Genomic DNA, 18,807 nt, shown 5'->3' on the forward strand with positions numbered 1-18,807 from the left:
CCGGGGGAGGGGCCGATTTTCGACGTTAGGCTCCGCTCGGCCCCTCTCTCCTCTCTCGCCGCTCGTGTTCCTGGTCGACGCCCCTTTATAGGTGTTGAACAAATGAGCCGACGTCCTTATCCTTGTAAATCGCCGCCTGCTCAGCGTCAGCGGTGTTGCGGGGGGGGTCCGCAACAGCAGCCGATTGGGGTCGGGGTGGGGGGAGACCGTCGCGCCCTTCGCCGGGCTCTTCGGGATGCGGGCGGCCAGCGGCGCCACCGCCGCCGCAAGTGCAGCGTATTGACCGTGGGCAGCGGGGCGTCGAGCCGTTCTCTGTCCTTCGCTGGCCGTGCATAATAGGCCTTTTACACACACACATTCAGTCTCTCTTTCTTCCCATCCTTCGTTCTGACATCTGTCCCTCCTGTGTCTCCAGTCCTCCCCCAGGGGGCTGATGTTCAGGTGGACCCCAGGGACCCCCCCCCCCCCCGCTGCGAACTGAAAGCCCAACTCGGCGACGCTCGTTTACACTCAGGTGGCCGAGTTCCTTCCCTTCGTCCTTCTTTGCTCCTCACCCCCCCCCGACCCCTGACCACATCCACCCACCTCAGTCCACAGGCACGCAGCAGGCTGTGGGTGTGGGGTGTGTCCGAGCCTGTTGCCCCCCCGCCAAGACCGCACCCTCCCCAAAAGCACACTCGCACCTTCTCCTCCTCCCACTTCCTTCTCCACCGGACTCTTCCAACCCCACCTTCGGTATCTGCCCGTTTTCAACCCCCCTCCCGTGGTCTCGCTTCACGCTGGGGGTGCGGTGTCCGAAAAATGGCACCCCCCACCCCAAGCGGAGCAGTGTTCCCGAACCGACAGGAATTTGGCTACTTGTTCCTTTAATGCCTTCAAGATGACTTTGATTTGAAGGAAACCCCCTCCGGCCCCCCGGCCCCTCCGGCCCCGCACCCGCCCCTCACTTTTTCGTTTTTCTCGGATTCTGTTCTTCCGCGCCTGCCGAGAGTCGAGCTCCGAGCGGCGGTGCTCGCGAGCCTCGCTGCGGGATGGGAGCGGGTCTCGGCGTCGCGCTCGCCGTGCCTTCCTCTGGGGTAAGTGCCCGCAGCGGCGCCGGGGAGTGTGTCGCGTGCGTGACGCGTGCGTGATGCGTGTGTCGCGCGGCGGCTGATAGCGTGCTGGATAGATCCGCTGCCTTTCAATCCAAATCTCACCTACTGCTCTAGTACCCTCGAGCAAGGTACTTACCCTAAATTACTGCAGTAAAATCACCCAGCTGTATAAAAGGGATAATAGCTGTAAGTCACTTTGAAGAAGAACAGCAACAAAGGAATAAATGTAAATGTTGCGGGAGGTGAGTGTGTGTCCAGTGTGCTGTGCCTCCATGGAAGGGTGGCAAAGTGAAATGTCCTGCGCTGAGAGAAATTGACTCTTTGGGGGGAGGGGGGTGCTGTCCGGGTGGGGTTCTTCGCCCTTTCTGGGGGGGGTTGGACGTCGTCTCCTTGCGGAGTGGGTGAACGACTCACTCTCGTTCCTGGGAGCATCTCTCTCTCCTTTGCCTTGTGTGGGGGGGGGGGGGGGGGGGGGTGTGTCGCCATCACATTCGCTCCGTCTCTGTGCCCCTCAACACCCCCCCACTGTGTGCCCCCCCTTCTCCTTGTGTGTGGGGCAGCTCTGCAGAGGAGCCACTGATGTTCTCCAGCTATCAGTGTTAATTCACATTTGTTTATTTAGCTGACACTTGTTCCCATAGCAACGCACTGCTTTTACTTACACCGATTTAACCATTTAAAGAACAGAGTAACTTTTACCATGTCAGTTCAGGAGTAAGTGAGGTGAAGGGTACTACAGCGGCAGGTGGGATTCGAACCCAGGTCCCTTGGGTCCAGCGGCAACAGCTCTGGCCGCTGCGCCCCTGCGGTCCTTCAATTTGAAAAACAGAAGCGAAACAAAGCTCATCACTCATCACCCATCACCTCTCACTCATCACTTGTCACTCATCACCCACCAGTCATCACTCATTTCCCATCAGTCATCGCTCATCACCCATCACTCATCACTTGTCACTCATTTCCCATCAGTCATCGCTCAACTCATCACTCATCACACCAGTCATGTGCGCCGAGGGAAGCTGGCCAAAACTGTAAAAAAAAAAAAGCCTATTGTAAAAAAAACCCTGTTCCTCCACAAAATACCCAAAAAGACCGAGGACTCACAGATGGGGAGGTACAGTCATCGCGGGTCCGATAAAGACGAATACGACGGTGATCGCGGAGTCCTCGCCCGGATCATCTTCCTCCTCCGGAGACCCCGGCGCGGGGGTCCGGGTGCCGAGCGCAGGCGTCATTTTTCCCGCCGTTCCTTCGTGGCCCCTCGTCTACGCCACACCCAACCATCCGCGTTCCACCGCGATGGAGCGCCCGAGCACGCGGGCTCTTAGACGCGTCGACCGGGGAGCGGATGTCGTGTAAACCATGTGTGACGTAGCGCTGGAGACGCCCTCCGCCGTGACGGATCGCTCTCGATGCGGCCCATTGGGATCGGAGCCGAACCCCCTGTCGGCGAGACGTGGGGTTCTCACGTTGTTTCCTGGACCTGGCGCTCTCTCCGGCTCACATGTGCCCGCGCGTGCGCGTGCGTGTCTTCAGCGTGCCGAACCGAGTGGATCCGCTCCACGACTCCGTGTGTGTTTGCGCGCGCGTTTCCGTGCGCCAGCCGAGCGGATCCGCCCCGTATCGGCGTGTCTGCGTGTGCGTGTCGCTGCGGGCCAAGTGGGGGGCGGGGGCTCCCTCCCCAGGACCCCCTCCCCTAATGCTTTAATTGGATTAGCCTCCCACTCGGTCAGATTAGCGCCGCTGCCGCCGCTCCGCCGCACGAGGGTTCGCGGCGCTCCGAGCAAACGAGCGGCGTGTGGCGTCTGAGAGAAGCGAGATAAAACGCAGGCGGACCCTCCGGAACGGCGTGCGGCCCCGGCGGGCCGCTAAACCCACGGGGTGGTGCCGCCGCCGCCATGCCCGCCGCACCGAGAGGCCGTGCGCCGCCGCGGCTGGCACTTTCCCTGGCGGCGGCGCCTCCTCGTTTCTGCCCCTGCTCACCGTCTCCCTCCACGATCCATATCGTGTTTCTATGCAAATTGACCAGCAGGTTCGCACCGGGAACCTCCGCTTACGTCGGGTCCGTGCACGGGAGCAGGGGTGCGGTTAAATACCGCGGTGCAGCTTTAGGCCTCGGATGCGGAGCCCGGCACGGCCGCAGGGGGTCCCTCGGTCGGCAGGTCGCTTCTCCGAGCTCGCGCCGCGTACGCGGCTCACGCCGGACCCCACAGCCGGTGTCTCGGAGGGCCCCCCCTCCCCCGGCGCCGCGCCGCCGAAGACCGCTTCGGAGGTCGGCTCAGGTCATCTGAGCTCGAGCCGAAATACCGCACCTCCTTCGTACTGCACGGTGGAAAATTTAGAGTGTGCGTGTGTGAGAATTTTTAAAATTCTGCTGATATTGGTTGCTTTTACGGCGTAGGGACATGTTAGAGGTTGGGTGTCATTCTGATGCGCGTGTGTGTATCTGGAGGCTGCAGGCTAAAGCGCTAACTGCTCACTGTGCGGGTCTCTCGCTCCTCTTCTCCTCTCTCCTTTTCTGAAATACTCGATGCCCCCCCACCCCCCCCAACCCCCTCAGTGTGCGCGTAGAACTGCGTATCCATGTTTTATTTATCGGCTCCGGCGCAGGGCTGCCCCAGACCCTCCTCCTCGCCCCCCGGCCTTCGCCGCCGCCCCCTCCCTCTCTCCCCTCCAGGTGACATTCCTTTCTTCTGTACCGCGAAGCCCGAGGTTTCGGGGGGGGGGTGGGGGGTTCCGCACGCTCAGGAGCAGGACTGTAAATAATGGATGAAGATTAGCTGGTTAATGTCAGGGCTGCCGGTCCTGGGGATTTGGGGAGCGTTTGGGGGGCAGACAGGTGCTCGCAGACCAGTTGTCTACCGCTGATTATGTGTCGCGGCTTCAAGGTGCTGCTGGGGGGGGTGGGGGGGCACAGTCTCTGGTTTCATCCTTTAATTAGCCCTCGCCTCCGGCTGCTGGGGTAACGCTGGGTAATGGTCCCATTCCGCATTGCGATCCGTACCCCTGCGCCGGCTGCCTCTCCTCCCCGGCTTGGATGGGCACGAACGCGAGAGCCGCCCCCCGCCCCCGTCCCCCGTCCCATTCCGTGTTCGTTTCCCCCGCGTTCCGACCGCTGCGAGCGTTTCAGGCGGCGGATTCCTGAGAGTGCGGTTAGTTAGTTAGCACTTTCTTTCGGGATGCGATCGGGGTCCTGGGTGGGGACCGATTGTGGAAGGGCTGCGCGAGAGCTGTGTGTGTGTGTGTGTCTGTGTGTGTGTGTGTGTGTTTGCTTCACCGCACTTTGCTGATGGAGACTGAGCCCAGAAAAGCCACGCACTGCCCACATCTCCCGAATGAAAGACCCCTGAGTCCTGTGTGTTCGGAGATGCGCAAAAGGCCCAAAAAAAGCTGGAGAAATACCCTGTCTGCTCCCCTGGGGGTGCGGTGCCAGGGGAGAGTGGGAGGGTGAGATGAATACAGTGTGTGTGTGTGTGGGGGCTTGGGTTTGGAGGAGATACCGCACTGGGGCGGCACTGAAATCCTTGCAGCAGCGTCGCGGGGGGGCCGTGTGCTCAGCTGGCCGGCGGGAGGTGTGTTGCATCGAGAACCTGGGCCTGGTACCCAGAAGGTTGTGAGCTCAAATGTATTGCGGCAACAGCGATGCCCACATGTGTAAGTGGGTCAAGGATAAATGTGTGAAAGCTTAAAGCTTCCGCGGGGCAGATAAACAAGGCTGCATGGGAAGATGTAATGTATTCCCTCCCTCTTTCTGTCCCCCCCCCCAGGCAGCGGACTGATGGGGAACTCCTCAGCTTCCTTCATGGGCACGTTCCTGGCCAGCGGCTTGGGCTCGCCGCCCTCGCACCCGCCTCATCCGTCCGGGCCCCCTTCCTCGCCCTCGTCGCCCTCCTTCCGCGGGGGTCCTCACTCCGGCGCCTCCCAGATCTGGTTTCCCCACTCTCACGAAGGTACAACACACGCGCACGAACACGCACACACAGAGCGTCGGCGCTCTGGCAGAGGGCATCCGCCGCAGAGAGCGTGGGATGTAAATGCCAACGGTGCGGTCGCCCGGAGACGGACCCCGCCCCTCCGCGTTCCCGGCCGACTCTCGGCTCCGGCTGCTTCGAGCCGAGCGACGGATCGGCACGAATTCGCCTCGAATTCACGGGCGGCTCGGCAGGCGGGGCCCCCGGCGGACGCGAGCCGCTGCTCCGCGATCCCGCCGCCACGCTAAGCCTCTGCGCGATCCCGTGTAAATACCGCCGCTTACCCGACATCACTTTCCCGATGTTTGGGCTAAGCGCTCGTAATGTCTGTTTAATTACTTTGCCTTGGCGTAATCCCCAACTGAGGCTGCACGCTAAGCGGCGCGGTGTCACTTGCACTTTTTTTTTTTTCCCGTTCGGCGCTTCGTTCCAAAAGGGCTTTAGTTCAGCTCCGAGCGCTCGGTCTCGGGGCGGGAGCGAGCCCCTCCGCTCTGCGCTCCCGCGCGGCCCGCCCCGTGACGCCGAGCGGGGTTCGAGGGCCGCCGTGTGTAACGGCGGCTCCGTGGGGGGCTACTCGTCGTGTTACCGAGCGGTTCGGGACGCCGCAGTCCCCGCGTTCGCTTGCTCGCGTTTCAGTCGCTGTCCTCCGCCTCTCTGTGTGTCTGTATCCATCGCTGCGTGCGTGCGTGCGTGTGACGGGTGTGCTGCGGGACAGCCGGTAGTCTGGTCGTTAGAGCTGCTGCCTTTGGATCCAGAGGTGGCAGGTTTGAACCCCACCTTTGGCTATAGTACCCTTGAGCAAGGTATTTACCCTAAATTGCGCCAGTAAAAATTACCCAGCTGTATGAATGGGTAAATAATTGTAACCTTACACTGTAAGCTGCTTTCCAGAAAAGCATCAGCTAAATGAACAAGTGCGTGTGTATTAGAAAGGGTGCGGCGGGTTTGACGGGGTCCTGCTGTCTGGCAGGTCTAGGGTTCGAGTCCCGCTTGGGGTGCCTTGTCGCAGAGTGGCGTCCTGTCCTGGGTGTGTCCCCTCCCCCTCTGGCCTTGTGCCCTGTGTTGCTGGGTTGGGCTCCAGCTTGCGGCGACCCCGCTTGGGACAAGCGGTTTCAGTCAATGTGTGTGTGTGTGAGGTCTGCATGTGTCCAGACTATGGCGCAGGGCAAGCCGACACATGGACCTTTTTTGCCGCTATAGCCGTTCGCGTGATTCAGAAGAGCGAACGATATCAAAAATAAAAGAGTTATTATCATTTTTGAATTATTTTCAGGGAGTGAAATCCAAAAAAGTAAAACTGCCAACGAAAAATGCACGAACAGGAAGGGCTGAGGGTAAAACTGAAGATTCACTCCAGTTTACCTTACAGTGGGGGTCCTGTCTGTGTGTGGGCGACACGGCGGCACGGCGGCACAGCGAGTGGCGCTGCTCTCTCACAGCGCCTGGGTGGTGCGAGAGGACATAGGGTCTCCCTGTGTCTCTGTGGGTTTGTTCTGGGTGCTCTGGTTTCCCCCCACACTCCCATGCCATGCTGTTTGGGATTCCCCATAGTGTGTGTGTTCCACTGATGTATGGATGAGTAACCCAGTGTAAGTAGTGTATCTAGCAGTGTAAGTCACCGCGGTGAATAAGGTGTGTGGGCTGGTAACACTCCATAGAGTTCATTGGAAGTTTCTTTGGAGAAAGTGTCTGATAAATAAATAAATGTTTTTGCGACAATTCGTTGCCGTGCCTGTGCCGTGGTGTGTAGCGGGTTAAGCGGCCGCTGGCTGCTGTGGGGAGAACAGTAATTGCTCTTGGCAGGTGGTGCGCTGGGGCTCTGCTGCTGGCACCCAGCTCTACTGTAACTCAATGAGTGAACAAATCTGTGTGAGCAAACGGCGGAGAGAGAGGGGGCGAGCGAGCGAGCGAGCGATGAGAGCGATAGCAAAGGGACTGGGGTGGAGGTAGGGAGATAGCATGCCGGAACAGCAGGTGGCGCATTTATTAAGAGACCCTTGACCACAGTGGGAACAGCTGCCGTGTCACGGTAGCGGTTCTCCTGGCGAAATGAATCAGGAGAGCATCACGAAACGGCGAGTTACCCTTGTTGCTGCGGCTAAGAGCGATCGATAATGACGGAAGGAAAAAGGAGCTAATAAAGGGGTGGGGCGAGGGGAAAGTGGAAGAAGGGAATCTCCCAGAAGCATGTGGTGCAGGAGAGGGAGTCCGCAGAGACCAGGTAGCGTCTCCTCCTGTGAGCGTTTGCCCAATTCCCAGGTGGATTCGGGTCGTTTCGATCGGCGCTTGTGCCCTACGGTCTCTGTAATGCGCCTTCTGTTTTTTTTTTGGGAGCAACATCCAACGAGAGGACTCTGTCTTTCCTCAACGCTACCATGGAAACACCCCCCCCCACCCCCCGACCCCCACAAAGGCCCTTTCCTGGGGCTTGCAACCACCTTTGTTCGTTTTGCCCTAGAAACACGAACCAACGACTGCGACATCAATAATAAGTGTTTATTATTTATGTATGCGTCTATGCATTTGCTTATTTATTTTTTCACACGTTCCATTTTGTACATTATTGCCATTATCATCAGTTATAAATGGTGTATTCATTATCATTATGTCAAGGGAAAGGGCTGCAGCTCGTGCAGGACAGTAAGGGAGACGGTTGCCTGTGGGCTGCCTTGAACAATTTACAAGCCCTTAAAGAAGTGATTGATTCTAGCCTGCAAGCCCCAGTGCTCCCCCGGTCTCCCTTGAAGAAAATTGCATATTGTTTTGCTATTTTGCATAAAAAGCGTGTCATCAGAAAGTGCCCCCCGCTGCTGCTCGGGGCAACGACTGCTGCTCGGCGCTGTATCTGACCTACATGTGCACCGGAGGGGTAAAGAGGAGCCGATGGGGCCAGCGTTGATTTTAATGGAGGTGATGCCCCGGCAGACCCCAGCATGGAGGGGATTTGGGGGGTGGGGGGTGCGCGATTACGAAGGCGTTCCTGTGTCACAAAGAGCCATGGCCGCTCCTCCTCCTTCCCCGTATCTCCTCTTTCCGGATTGTCCTCCACACTTGTAAGGGGATGTTGCGCAAGGAGGGCGGGGCTGCCGAGTGTGAGCCCCGCCCACCGCGTGTGCTGTTTTCAGCCCCGAGTCGCCACCCACCCACAGCGTGTTACCCACAGCCAGACCCCAGGTCAGGTGGCCCCCGCCGGGCAAACCGACGCCCAACGGTCCGCTTCCTGCCTAGACGGCCAGACGCAACCCAGGGGACTTGGGGCCCCCAGGAGGTCAGCAGACTTTCAGCTGTGGTGAGACGAGCTTCCGGGACTGCCTGCGTGTGCGTGTGCGTGTGCGTGTGCGTGTGTGTGTGTGTGTGTGCGCGTGCGCGCGCATGAGTCTTACAGTAGAACGGCGATAACAGTCCACATGCACGTGGGAAAGAGAGATGACAGGTGAGCGAACATGCGGCGGCATTAGAACGAGGCGGTGCAAGTGTGTGTGAATGGGTGAATTTATGAGACGTATGATCGTGTGTGTGCGTGGCTGCAATAAGCGGTGGGTGTCAAGCGGTAGGATGACAAGTCGCTGAGTGAACGAGTGGCTGAAGTGAGGACTTCGGTGTTCGACACGCAGAGCGAAACGGTATCGGTGATGTTTCGGAGCATGTGCTCTCTCTCCTAAACTGGTGTGTGTGTGTGTGTGTGTGTGTGTGTGTGTGTGTGTGTGTGCGTGCATTTACAGTCTGAAATGCCAAGGCCTGTCTCAGCCAGACACCAGCTGAAACCTATTCATTACCTAGAGGTGCTTGTGGACCAGGTCCTCTGTCCTTGGTGGATGTGTGGAGGACGCTAACGGGGGGGATGAGCGTCCTGCTCTCCTCCACAGGTAGAGAGCGGGACAGAGAGACGGACAGACGGAGAGACGGAGAGACGGAGAGGGGCAGGTAGACAAAGGGACGTGACGGACAAGGAGCGGCAGGACGGTCCCACCGAGGGTCGGTGTGCGTTCCGGTGAGCTCCGCTCTTTCCCAAGATGCCCTGTCGCTGCGGATTAGGAGAAGTGATTTAAATCACTGCTTTTGGCAGAGACGTTTTTCCACAGCTGAGAGCGGACCGTGTGTGTGTGTGTGTGTGTGTGTGTGTGTGTGTGTGTGTGTGTGTGTGTGTGTGCGCGCGCATGTGAATTCGTTCACACGGACCTTTGGCCCAGAGGCCACAGTTAAAAAAATCTATAGAGGCAGATGAATCTGGCACCTGAGCATCACCACGGTCTGTCCTTGTGCCCCAGAGGATGCAGTCATCGCTCCCACACACACTGGGATCCTGCTGTTGAGTCAGAGCCATCTCTCTCTCTCTCTCTCTCTCTCTCTCTCTCTCTCTCTCTCTCTCTCTCGCTCTCTTTTGCGCTCTCTCTCTCTCACTCACTCGCTCACTTTCACCCCGATGGCTTCCAGTTAAAGTTTCCGTGCACGTGAGATGCCCCCCCCCTCCCCTCCATTCCTTCTGCCACTGCCCAGACAAGTGTGTGCCATGGTGTGCGGTTAGTGCCAGACTCCCGATTTACAGTCCGAGGGAAAGAGTGTGGGGGAGGGACCGCCTGCGGGACCCGAGCTCCTCGACCGCTCCGGCACCACCGTGCCGTTCCCACATTTGACTCTGTGGGCCGATGAGGGAGAGAAAAGCTGGAGGAGCAGGACCTTGGATCGCGACGACAACGGCGGTGTTACACACACACACACGCACACACACACGCAGCCCAAATGGCTGTTTAGAACTTTGATGTGAGATAGTAGCCATCTGCCAGCTGGCCCTTGTCCAGGGTACGAGGCTGGATTTTAGCCAACCCCCCCCCCCCCCCAGTGAGGACCGACACCCTCAGGGCTGCTCCATGTCTCTCTGCACCCCACCCTCTCAATTAGCAGACATGACCACTGAACCCCCCATTCTGTCACCTCTCCTCACTTAGTGAATGTGATTGGCAGGTTTGCTCCCCTAACACCCCCCCCACCCCCCTCCAGAATTGCCCTGACGCGCAGAGGTTCACATCTCTCCGCCGTTGGCACGCTGGGCAGTGATCCCTGGAGAAGCAGACCCCCCAGCGCTCACCAGTATTCCCTGAGAGACTCTGTGTGTGTGTGTATGTGTGTGAGAGAGAGAGAGAGAGAGCGAGAAAACACCCACAACAAATTTACGTGGTAAAAACGCGAGGGTAACAACACGGGCGATTCTCCCAGCAAAATCCCACGGTGCCGGAAAGGTGAAACTCAAGCCCCTCGGTCGCCATGACGACAACTGTCGAGGACGGCACAGGCGACACGCTTCACGGGGGTTTCCAACTGCAGTCCAAAAATGTGTTTCAGGTGGACTGGTGACTCCAAATTGCTCTGTGTGTGTGTGTGTGTGTAGGCACAGCCGGCTGTGCAGGTTACAGCTGCTGCCTTCGCACCCAAAGGCTGCAGGTTTGAATCCCACTTCCAGCTGTAGAAGCCTTGATCAAGGTTCTTACCCTGAATTACTGCAGTAAAATTACCCAGCTGTATAAAGGGGTGAATAACTGTAAGTACCATAGTCAGCTGCTTTGGAGAAAATACAGTATGTGTGTGTTACCCTGCTCTGCTGTAGGTACTTTACTGCACTGTATCTAACAGTGTCAGTCACTCTGGATGTCAGTTGGGTACCAGTTAACAATCACTGCGTGTCACTTTGGAGAGGAGCTTTGGCTAAATGAGCGAATCTGTTTGTGATGCGGTGGACACAGTTTACCATGGTAAACTGCGCATCTGTTTGCAGGGTACTCCTGAGAGCGTGGTATAAAGCAGGGTACAGCATAGTGCGGTGTGGTACAGACGGGTGCACGGGACTGCGCTGCTCCTCGGAACCGTTCCCCTCTATTGAAGAAAGAGAGACGCGGTTAAGGAACCCGGCGTTTTCGTTCTCCGCAGAAAGGGCAGAAAGAGACGTCCGTGTTTATTTTCCTCCTCGTGCGTCGTTTCGATGGAAGCTGTCCTCGGCTGGCCGGCACGCCCGGGCACCGCCTTCCGCGACCACGTACCCCTCGTCCCCTCGACCCCGAGGTCAGCGGGAGGGGCGAGGACCCGGAGCGCGGTCTGCGACGGCAGCGTGCCGTCGGTCGGCTCGCCGGGCCTCGTCGCGCTCCTGCCGTGGTTCCAACAGCCTGGAGGTTAAAAAAAAAAAAAGGGAAAAAGGAAACGCGTTTCCCTGCGTTTTCCAGCGTTTTCCTGCAGCCGCTGCCGTTTTACCAGAATTGAGAAAAGACGACGGTGTGTTGAATACGGCGATTCCATAATTTACTTTTACAGGCAAAGCAGTAATTGGGCCCTGGAGGGGGGTGGACACTAAATTTATTAAGACCCCCCCCCCCCCCCCTTCGTCTACTCTGTGTGTGTGTGTGTGTGTGTGTGGTGGGGGTGGGGACGGCGGTGCGAGGTTGACAGGTGGATAAAAGCGTGCCGTAATGTCTAACCGCTTAGTGCTCTCGCGGGAGCAGTCGTAGTGGGAGGCCCAGTGGAAGGCAGTTTAAGAAAAACATGAATCGCTGAAAGGGGGGAGAGGGAGAGGGGTGGGGGTTGGGGATGGGGGGTGTGGGCAGAGAGAGAGAGAGCGAGAAGAAAGATTCATTAAGCGCCGCTTTTCTCCCGCCGCGCCGTCGATCCAGTCGCACTTGGTTTCCGTTAGCGCCGTAAAGACGGTGGCGGTAAAAGTAAATGAAAATATAAGAGCGCAGTGGGGGGTCGGGGGGGGGGGGGGGGGATGCAGCTGAGGACAGCTGTGGAGGAGCCCCCACCCCTTTAACCTGCCCCTCGGCACTAGCGGGTCACACGTCCGGTTGGCCTCTGTGCATGATGCACCTGTGGGAACGTCCCTCCGTTGGGACCCTTTGGGCCGGAGCACAGCGTAGAGGTCAGTCCCTCTCTCACACACACACACACACTCATGCCGCACTCTCTCTCAGGTGACCGCCGCCACCTGCTCATTATCCTCTGAATAGCAGGTGAGCAGGAGCCAAACAGCCTGTGGGAACCAGCGCCCTGGTTTCCCACCAGTTTTTGACACCTTGCAGCGAAGGTGCTGGGTTCGAATCCCACTTCCCACTGTAGCACCTTCGATCAAGGCATTCGGCCTGAACTGATACGGTGAAAAGTACTCGGCTGCATCGGTACATTTTTTAAACGTGTCCGCTGTACAAACATGGTGAATTGCCTGGGAGAAGTTATTAGTACACGATACATTCTAATAATATATGTTAATATTTATTATATCATAATAAATAATAATGTCATACACCGCATCACATTCACACGTGCAGGTTTACAGAGGCAGCACGGTTAAATACCTTACTCAGGTTTGTGGTTGTGCATCCCTCCCGCCCCCCCCTCGGGATCTGAACCAGCAACCCTTTGGTTACGAGTGGCTCTTAATCACAAGGCCACCTGCTACCCCCCCACCCCCCCGGTTGGTCACAGGGTGGCGGCCGGCGCTGACATCAGCACCTCGCCTGAAAGGCCTGCTCTCCGCTCCGTCACCGGGACGCCGCTCACGCACCCGGAATGTGTAACCTTGAAACCGCGGAGCTGGGCGGGAGGAGTGCATTTGTGTGTGCGGGTGTGTGTGTGTGTGTGTGTGTGTGTGTGTGCGCGTGCGCGCGCGTGTGTGGAGCGCGAGTGGGTGCAGCTGTACCCAGAAGGCCGGTGGCACCAAGCTCGAGTGCGTCTCACGAGTGGCGGCTAATTGGCTGCGTTGGACTGGAGGACGACGCGGCCGAGTTTTTATCTCACATCATTAGACTCTGATTGCTTTCGGATCGTCACGCAGCCGCCGCCTAATCGTCGCCGTTTGAATTAATTGGGTGGGGGTGGGGGTGGGGGGCGCCCCCCACCGGTTCTTTGTCTACACCCCCCAGCCCACCTCCTCCGTAGAGGCGGTGAGAGGCTGCTGTCGGACTTCGTGCCGGATCCGGCGCGTCGCTCCCACGCTGAGGCGTTCGGTGCCGTTGCGGTTCGAGACCGGGGGAACTGAAGGTTGTTGGTTCGCATCCCCAGGAGGGCGTTGGCATCGCGGCACGGTTCGGAAACCAGACGATCGATGACTGAAAGGAAGGGGTGTCGCGCCGCACGGGTCACTTTGAGTAAATCGGCGTTCGGGCAAAATCGCGATGGCCAGATGTGCGGCTCTGATGCGGTCGACCCCTTTTACGGCGTCCAGTCCTTCTCGCCGCCACTCCACGCCCGCACATCCAGGACGAAGCTCCACGCTTCAGCGACGGCGTGTCAGCTGCTCCGACCCCATGCGGACGGCCCTCAGCGGTGCCTGGATTAGCGCGGTACAAGGTGGCCTTGGACGGCCCGCGGGTCGGTCGCTCGCCTGGACGTTATCCAGCGTGCGCAGCCTGTGCCGTGAAAGGGGATTACGGTGCCGGCAAACACCCAGGTTTCCGCTGCACGGTCACCCGTCTTTTTTGCCTCCTTTTTCCAAAGCCAGTGAAAAAGATAATCTTCCCCACAGGTAGCACGTTTACTGGGGCTGTTGGCAGGAGCGGCCAGAGCTGGAACTCGCCGAGACGCGCGATAAAACGGGACCGTTTCGCTGGCAGAGCCTCGTGTGCCGGAAGCCGCGCTCCGTGCGTCGCGAGAAATAGTCTCTGCACGTCCTTCCAGAATCTTCCGTTGCCCCAGACGGTGAAAGGAGATCTTTCTGAAGCACCGTGACCCCGGGGACATGCGACGTCATGCAGTCACGGTGAAAATGCAGTTTCGTGTCTGGCTGCACCGTTTTTCTGCTGCTTGTGGTCGTGCACGTTGCTATGGGAACAGCTGGGCAGGCCCCGTGGTCACACACACACACGCTGACCGGTGGAGCCCCCGCGGACACGTGCGCCGTCAACGGACACGGTTTGTTTGTGCGATTCCGTCTGCTCATCCGTGTTGCAAGAGCTCTCGTCCACGACGTCGTTCGAGGCTATACGAACGGTTCGCCGCGGTCAGGAAGAGCGAGGCTCAACCCCCGCCGTTATTCACGCCACCCATCTTACTGTCACATCGTCGTTTTCCCCTTCGTCCGTCCTTCTTCCGCTCCTTTTCCGCGTTTCGGAGGGAAGGTGCTGACGGCGGCGGTGATGGCAACGGTGGCGGTCGGGGTGGTGGTTGAAAACAGGTGCAGCGGCGAGAAGCTGATGTTGACCGTCTGGGCTCCTCCGTGATGCCGCTGTCAGAGACCCCCGGCTCTGGTGTCAATTAGAGGGAGGGCCGAGCGCGAACACTTAAACTGTCGTCTTCGCTGTCGCCGCCTTCCACACAGTCTCTCTATAGCACACACACACACACACACACACACACACACACACGCTTACCCCAACCTGTCACACTTGACTCCTCCCACAAATGATCACATGTGTCTATATTTCCCTCACCGTTTTGAGACACTCTGAACTCTGACCCCGTGTCCCCTGGAAGCGGGTGGCACAGTGAATAGCGCCGCTGTCTCATAGCGCCTGTGTGGTGCGAGAGGACGTGGGTTCGATCCCCGCTCAATCTGTGTGGAGTTTGCATGTTCTCCCTGTGTCTGTGTGGGTTTCCTCTGGGTGCTCTGGTTTCCTCCACACTCCAAAGATATGCTGTTATCCATAGTGTGTGAGGGATAGAGTGTGTGTTCCACTGATATATGGATGAGTGACCCAGTGTATCTAGCAGTGTAAGTTACCGTGGTGAATAAGGTGCATGGGCTGATAACACTACATAGAGTTAATTGGAAATTGCTTTGGAGGAAAGCATCTGCTAAGTAAATAAATTTGATGTGGTGTGTCCTAAGTGCTCCTGAATTTAAACGTGTGTGTGTGTGGACGGCAGGATGCTGACTATTTGCAGGCTGAATTGGACCCGTTAAACCGTAAGGGGGTTCCATTTAAAGGGCCGGCAGGCGTCTTCCCACAACACGGTCCTGCAAAACCGTTGCGTGTATTATTACACATATCCTTTCTGACATGCACACATTCTGGAGAAATTTTGGAATCACAAACACCTTATCAGGCAAGTGCACACGCACACGCACACGCACACACACACACACACACACACACACACAAACTGCATTCTTTATGATGAGGATGTGTCACCCGTGTGCTGGTTAGCCAATTCCACCCCAAGTCCGGCAGGCAGAAATGTGTTTACTCTGCATGTAACCCCCCCCCCCCCCCCGCGGCACTCCGGTGGATCAGGGCAGCTGAACGCTCTCAGAGGCACCAAAGTGGAGTGCAGAGGCTGTTTACCTCCCCCTGACCTCCTCACAGGGGGGATGCAGGCTCTCGCTGCCCAGCTCTTTGAGCTGCTTTCTCTGTCCGGCCCCCATGCTAGCGACCCCAGGGATGCTCCTGCTGTTGTACCTTTGACCGGAGGTGCTTGACCTGCACCTCCGGATGGGGCCGAAACTCACAAAGTGTAAAAACGACCGTAAAACTCTGCTCGCGAAGCATCTCGACGAAGTATTGACAGCGGCGTGTGAGGGAGTGCGTATCCGGTCTTGTGCGCGCTTCTCATCGGAGCCATGCCTCTTATCTGTCTTCGCAGCCCCAGGGTACCCCCGCTTCTCAGGGAGTCTGGCCCCCACCTTCCTTCCCATGAGCCACTTGGATCACCATGGCAACAGCAGTGTTCTGTACGGACAACGTTTCTACGACCCTCAGAAAGGTGAGGTAGCGCGCGTGCGAAAGCAGCGGGGTGCTGGCTCCGGTACGAGTGTCCTTTATCAGCTTCCCCACAAAGTCGAACCCACGGCCGCGGAAACTGAACCGTTTTCTCTTCTTCTGCCCAGATAACTTCTATCTAAGGAGCCTTCCGTCGCAGCCGCCCCTCCTGTCGGCCAACCACGGCTTCCCCGGCATCTCCCGAGCGACGCCGGGACACCCCTTGGGCTCCTGCAGTCGGGAGAGGGAATCGGGCAGCGGGGGCGGCCCGCACAAGGGATTGAAGGAGGCGGGTGGAGAACGTGGAGTCGTCCATGGGGCCAAGGACAAAGAGAGGGCCAGCAGCAAACAAGAGGCCAAGGACAGACCCTCCCAGAGCCTCCAGCCGACTCCGCAACCCCACCACCCGCACCAACCGCATCAGCACCACCAGCAGCACCACGCTGACCCCCACCCGCAGCACCTCCAGCACGTCTCCTCCCTGGAGGAGGAGGCCAACCGGCCCCTGGAGCGGCACAAGGCCCCTGCGGGGGCCGAGTACAAGGATAACGCCCTGGCCAGGGGCAAGCACCTCAGTGCCTGTCTGCTGAGCGCCAAGCTGCACAACGGAGACTCCGGAGCCGGCTCCAAGGGCCCCCTGTCCAGCTGCGGTGGCGCGGGCGCTCAGGGTCAACATGGGGGTGCGGGAGGCAATGGTAACCGCTGCTCCAAGGACGGAGCAGGCGGTGAGAGGAGAGCCGGCGAGCACTCGGCCGACTGCCTGGAGAGAGGACAAGTGCTGCACCATGCTGTGCCGTACTCCATGCCCCCACCTTTGGCTGGGGGCGCCAACCCAGGGGGCTTCCACTGCCTCCCGTTGCATCCCAGCCACCCCCACCACCCTCACCACCCTCACCACCCTCACCATCCCCACCATCCCCACCATCCCCATCATCATCACCACCATCACCACCCAGACTTCTACTGCTCTCCCCCACCGGCCCCCTTGCCTGCCCCACCGATCCATGATAAGAGTCTGGCCAGCAGCGGGGGGCGTGACTTGAAGGTGACGGGACCCACATTTGTGCCCTCTGTGGGGCACCTTGTCGACAAAGGCAGTGGGCCCTTCCAGCTTGGGAACCCTGACTGCCGGGGGGTGCCTGGCGGGGGGGGTGGTGGAGGGGCCAGCAAGGACAAGTCAGTGGAGAAAGGAGGGAACAGCAGTGGGGGCGGGATACCTAACAGCTGCCAGAGGAAACAGCAGCAGCAGCAGCAGCAGCAGCAGCAGTCATACGGAAAAGCGGACAAAGCCTCCGATTGGCTGCCGAATCACCATAATGAGAGCGCACAGCAGGTGCACCCAGGGCCACGCAGCCGGAGCAGAGACTGCGCCAATGGTGCTGACGTTGACATCTTCCGGGCCTCGCTCCCTCAGGGGGCCAAGAGCGGCCCTTACCTCGGCACTCCGCCCTACCGCGATTGCTCCCAGGTGGCTCTGATCCCCGGTGCCCGCCCCCAGGACGGGAAAGGCGGAAGCGGCAGCGGCGCAGAAGGCTGCCTGGTGCCTCGGGATGGTCAGAAGGTGGCCCGCATCCGGCATCAGCAGCACAGCCGACCCGAGCCAGGCTTGGAGGGAGCCGGGGCAAAACGGAAGCCGGAGATGGCGTCGCTCGCGTACGGCTCCGGCGGCCAACAGCAGGCGCCTCCGCCTCCCTTGCCGCCGCTGCCGGCGTGGTCCGTGCGATCTCACCGAATTCAGCTGGAGGAAGAGCAGCGGAAGACCTACATGGACCCCTTCGGTGGGGGAGGAGACCGGCAGCCGGAGCAGCAGCCTGGGATGGGTCCCCAGGATGCGCAGGCGCCCCAGGGCGAGAGTAGTGCCATGAAAAGCCTGCTCCAGTACAGCAGCCAGCAGCAGCCGCTCCTGCTCTCCCACAAGAGCGCCTTCGGGGGCCTCGGCTGCCTCGAGTCGGGGGCTGCGGCCGGAGCCGGCGGCGGGAGCAGCTGTGTGCTGCAGGAGAGCAAGCAGACGCTGCCCCCCAGGAAGGCCCCGCCACCGACGGATGGGGACCGGATCGACTGCGGGGGAGGCGGGAGGAGCGGTCGGGAGGGCGATGCCCCGCCTCCTCACGGAGAAGGAGAGGTGCGGCAGCCACCGGTGGGCATAGCTGTCGCTGTGGCAAGGCAGCGGGATCCCCCCTCCTGCCGTCCTCTGGACAGTCACCCGGGAAACAGCCGACACAGGGTTATGGCCGCCATGAAAGGTAAGGGGTCGGGAGGGTCACGGGCAGCTGCGGCTTTTAATGAGCAACTGTTTGTTTACGTGACAAGGCGAGCGGGGGATGGTGGGAAGGGGATCTGGAAATGCCTTTGTTTACATACCTTTCAGATCTTTGGCTTATGGAAGACCTGGCTGGTGAAACATAAACAGGCAGATTCCGCCAAGGGCCAAAGTTGAGATCGCTTATGTGTCAGTGCCTGCGCAGGAAGGAGTGAACTGTAGGGTGAAGGAGCAGGGAAGGAGTAGGGGTGGAGTAGAGATGGAGTGGGGATGAAGCAGGGAAGGAGTAGCGATGGAGCATAGATGGAGTAGCGGTGGAGTTGGGATGAAGCAGGGAAGGAGTAGAGATGGAGTAGGGATGAAGCAGGGAAGGAGTAGCAATGGAGCATAGATGGAGTAGTGGTGGAGTAGGGAAGGAGTAGGGATGAAGCAGGGAAGGAGTACGGAAGGAGTAGAGATGAACCAGCGGTGGAGTAGGGATGGAGCAGGGAAGGAGTAGAGATGGAGCACAGATGGAGTAGCGGTGGAGTAGGGAAGGAGTAGGGATGAAGCAGGGAAGGAGTACGGAAGGAGTAGAGATGGACCAGCGGTGGAGTAGGGATGGAGCAGGGAAGGAGCAGAGATGGAGTAGCAATGGCGTAGGGATGGAGCATAGATGGGGAAGGGAAGAGCGCCTCGTGTGTTTGAAGAAATTTCTTAAAGTGCTCGAGATCTTTCAAGTCAACGGTGAGCATTCTAACGGCTGCAGTGTTTCGCGAACGAGGAAACGGGCTGCCGGACGGAAGGACCGGAGCGTGTGATGTGAG

The 18,807-nt window shown here is 58.9% G+C and overlaps 1 protein-coding gene across 5 annotated transcripts in view; it reads left to right on the forward strand.

The window, feature by feature from the left end:
* Positions 1 to 18,807, forward strand: part of bahcc1b (BAH domain and coiled-coil containing 1b) — an 88,788-nt gene that overhangs the window by 42,707 nt on the left and 27,274 nt on the right. For all 5 annotated transcript variants that reach the window (XM_029250604.1, XM_029250603.1, XM_029250606.1 and 2 more), the window contains exons 3-5: positions 4,862 to 5,044; positions 15,626 to 15,745; positions 15,870 to 17,984. In XM_029250604.1, the coding sequence (XP_029106437.1) occupies positions 4,862 to 5,044; positions 15,626 to 15,745; positions 15,870 to 17,984 (2,418 nt within the window). The remainder of the gene's footprint in view (positions 1 to 4,861; positions 5,045 to 15,625; positions 15,746 to 15,869; positions 17,985 to 18,807) is intronic.

Source organism: Scleropages formosus, chromosome 3, assembly GCF_900964775.1.
Source record: "Scleropages formosus chromosome 3, fSclFor1.1, whole genome shotgun sequence".
NCBI classification, from domain to species: Eukaryota; Metazoa; Chordata; class Actinopteri; order Osteoglossiformes; family Osteoglossidae; genus Scleropages; species Scleropages formosus.